The sequence below is a fragment of the Octopus bimaculoides genome, chromosome 11, assembly GCF_001194135.2.
Source record: "Octopus bimaculoides isolate UCB-OBI-ISO-001 chromosome 11, ASM119413v2, whole genome shotgun sequence".
NCBI classification, from domain to species: Eukaryota; Metazoa; Mollusca; class Cephalopoda; order Octopoda; family Octopodidae; genus Octopus; species Octopus bimaculoides.
In genome coordinates, this window is record NC_068991.1 from 51866482 (window position 1) to 51869630 (window position 3149).

General features: G+C 34.3%; 1 protein-coding gene and 1 non-coding gene across 2 annotated transcripts in view; both read right to left on the reverse strand.

The window, feature by feature from the left end:
• The window catches only part of LOC106879851 (zinc finger FYVE domain-containing protein 1), a 28819-nt gene that overhangs the window by 13071 nt on the left and 12599 nt on the right, over nucleotides 1-3149 (reverse strand). Inside the window, exons 3-5 of the mRNA XM_014929567.2 lie at nucleotides 2402-2610; nucleotides 1190-1287; nucleotides 889-1003 (exon numbers count right to left, since the gene is read on the reverse strand). Of these exons, the coding sequence (XP_014785053.1) occupies nucleotides 889-1003; nucleotides 1190-1287; nucleotides 2402-2610 (422 nt within the window). The remainder of the gene's footprint in view (nucleotides 1-888; nucleotides 1004-1189; nucleotides 1288-2401; nucleotides 2611-3149) is intronic.
• On the reverse strand, nucleotides 1827-1939 carry LOC128249147 (U6atac minor spliceosomal RNA). Its single transcript, XR_008265264.1, has one exon. It is a non-coding gene; the product is annotated as a U6atac minor spliceosomal RNA (small nuclear RNA).

Below are 3149 nucleotides of genomic sequence, written 5' to 3' on the forward strand. Positions count from 1 at the left end.
GTTTAGCTTAATGGTTTAGAGCACCACGACGCGTAATCATGGAGGTGTGAGTTCGAGTCTCATAGCCGGCCACCAAAACTTTTTTTCTGCAAAATAGGGGTGGCTTATCCTGTTCAGGCTATATTATTATTATATATATATATACACACACACATACATATACATACACACACATATATATATACGCACATATTTATTCACTGACATTTGCTCACACACATCTATCTATTCATATATCTTTATATATACACCACAAGCATATAAACCAAGTAATAACCTACTAATAACTGTCCAGTCTTGGTGAAGACATGACAATCTCTCTCTAGCACCAGTTTCATGATAAAATGTATTCAGTACACTCTGTAAGATGGTCAATGAATGAATGAACATACAACAGAAACCAAACCAAAAAAACAAATGTGCCCCCACCCCCACCAATATGTCTAGGAAGGCAGTAACTCCAAATGAACACTAACCCAAATTGTTGGAAACCGTCCAATCCATACCAGCAAGGAAAGTGGTCATGTATTGATGATAAATTAATGATAATGATGCACACATGCATAGTTACATACAAATATGCATACAAACAAATGGCACATACACACGCACACGCACACACACACACAGTAAAATAACTATAAAACTTTTATCTTCAGAAGTATACCATGAAATATCAGAAAGTAGTATTTATTTTTTTGTGCAAGAATCCATAAATTTGAGTTTGAATTAAGACTCAATCTTATAATAGATGTTCTTTGAGGTTCTGTATGTCTTTCCATATATTTGCTAAAGTGTGTGTAGAAAAATTTGAAGCTATATATACACACTTTTGTCCATATTTCTTCAAATAACAAGATTGTCAATTTCTAATATCGCTGTACTTACTTTACATAAATAAACCTTGTTTTCATATTGATGTTGGTATTGACAGTTTCTTCCCTTCTCTGTCTCATGAGGTAAATGATCCAGCTCATGGTTCATACTTCGAATACATCGGGTGCTGAAAAGAGAATAGTAAAACTTGTACTAAAAGAAGTCACCTCAAAAAGTTCTGATATTCTCATATGACAAGTCTGCTGAATGCAGCTTAAGTAAAATGTCATGAAATACAACTTAAAAAAGATACCAGTTGTAATAAATGGACAAAAGAATGAAGACAAAAGAATCTACAGGAAAAGGTTCTTACCTACAAGAAAGACATTTTGAAGTACAAGTGAAGTACTGGTCTGGGAATGTGAGGGCATCTGGTTTTTCTATTTCTCCACTAAATTTACCATTCAGAACCTTTTTAAGAACATAAATATACAATATTTAGAAAGGACTCTGGACAGATATACATGAAGTGTTTGCTCAAATAAGAACCATGATTCATCATCATCATCATCATTTAATGTCCGTTTTCTATGCTGGCATGGGTTGGACGGTTCGACTGGGGTCTGGGAAGCCAGGAGGCTGCACCAGGCCCCAATCTGATCTGGCAGTGTTTCTAAAGCTGGATGCCCTTCCTAACGCCACTCTCTGTATTTATTTGAAGCAAAAAATATCTGCAAAAGATTCAAGAAGTCTCTAAATAATTTAAAGAAGAACAGTAATCCCTCGACTATCGCAGGTGCTATGTTCCAAAACCCCCCACGATAGATGAAAATCTGCAAAGTAAAAACAGTACTGTACTGTATATTTTTTATTATTTTTATAATTTCGATGTAAGCTTAATAATAAACCACGATATGGTGAGGGATTACTGTACTCAATCTAGAGATAAGTTTTTTATTCTTTTATGCGTTTCAGCCCAAGGGCCGTGGCCATGCTGGGGCACTGCCAGTAAAAATAGGTTGCCCTGAAGTAGAGAGCAATGCCCATATGCATTACAAAGATCAAATGATTTCTCTTCTCCTTGTCAAGGGGAGAACTAACCATCTCTTATTTTTCGCAACAGTATCAAAAAGTCTGAGAATGGAATGACCAGACATTTAAGTCAGACTTAGAAAATGAAAAAAGACAGGGATCAGATTTCACTAAGAAATGAAGTAATTCTCTAGAGAGAGAGAGAATGGCATGGTAAACAAAACACGAGTTTAATATACGTATATGGTTCTGTAGTTGTCTTGGAGAACCTATGCCAGAATGGAAGATGGACATTAAAAGAGGATGCTGATGAGCTTGACAGTAAACAACAAATGTAAATAAATATAGATACCCTGCCAAGGGTGGTCACAAGTTGGAATGTGTGATTACATTAATAATTCTTAACCTCATTTTAAGACATAAACAGAAGATGCGAAGAACACAACTAGCAAGGATATAGTAATATTTCAATATATATTTTATATCCAGACTATGTAAAAGAGAGAGAGTGTGTGTGTGTGTGCATATGTATATGTATGTAAGATCAACTTACTTTAAGAACTTTGAATATAATCTCCGGTTTCCTTGGTGACCTGATCGATCGATTATTCAATTGTTCCTGAACAACTCTGCGTAAAACCCCAAAATCTGTAGGTGGCACCTGCGTTTGAATGCCAACATATTTCAGATCACTAAAGCTTTCAAAACTGCAATCTAACTTTTTGAATCGTTCTCTCAGAGCCATTTCAATTGGATTGCCATCTAGATATAAGAATTAAGAAACAGGAAAATGCGATTTCATCAAAGATTATCATAACAAAATATCAATAAGTCATTTAAATAGGATATGCAAAGGTAGGCATCAAAATCTATACACAAGAATGAAATAGAAAAGAAGGAAAGATATGAAAAGAAATTTTTTTTAAATGTTCCATGAACCTAAAATTTGAAGCATTTGTATATTGTGTGTGTATGTATGTATGTGTATGTAAAGTATATATATATATATATATATATATACATATATTCGTTTATATTTATATAAGGGCATTACTACAGAATAATGCCACACAACAGACTTCCCAAATAAACACATTTTAGTACCGAATGCGAGGAAAGCAACTATCAGAAGAAACCAACTTTCTTTTAAATAACTCAACTATGTATCGACCGATTTTGCGATTACTACAATGAAATCTAGTTTCCGTTTTTTAGTAATCGCGAAATCAGTCGATACATAGTTGAGTTATTTAAAAGAAAGTTGGTTTCTTTTGATGGTTGCTTTCCTCGCATTCGGTACT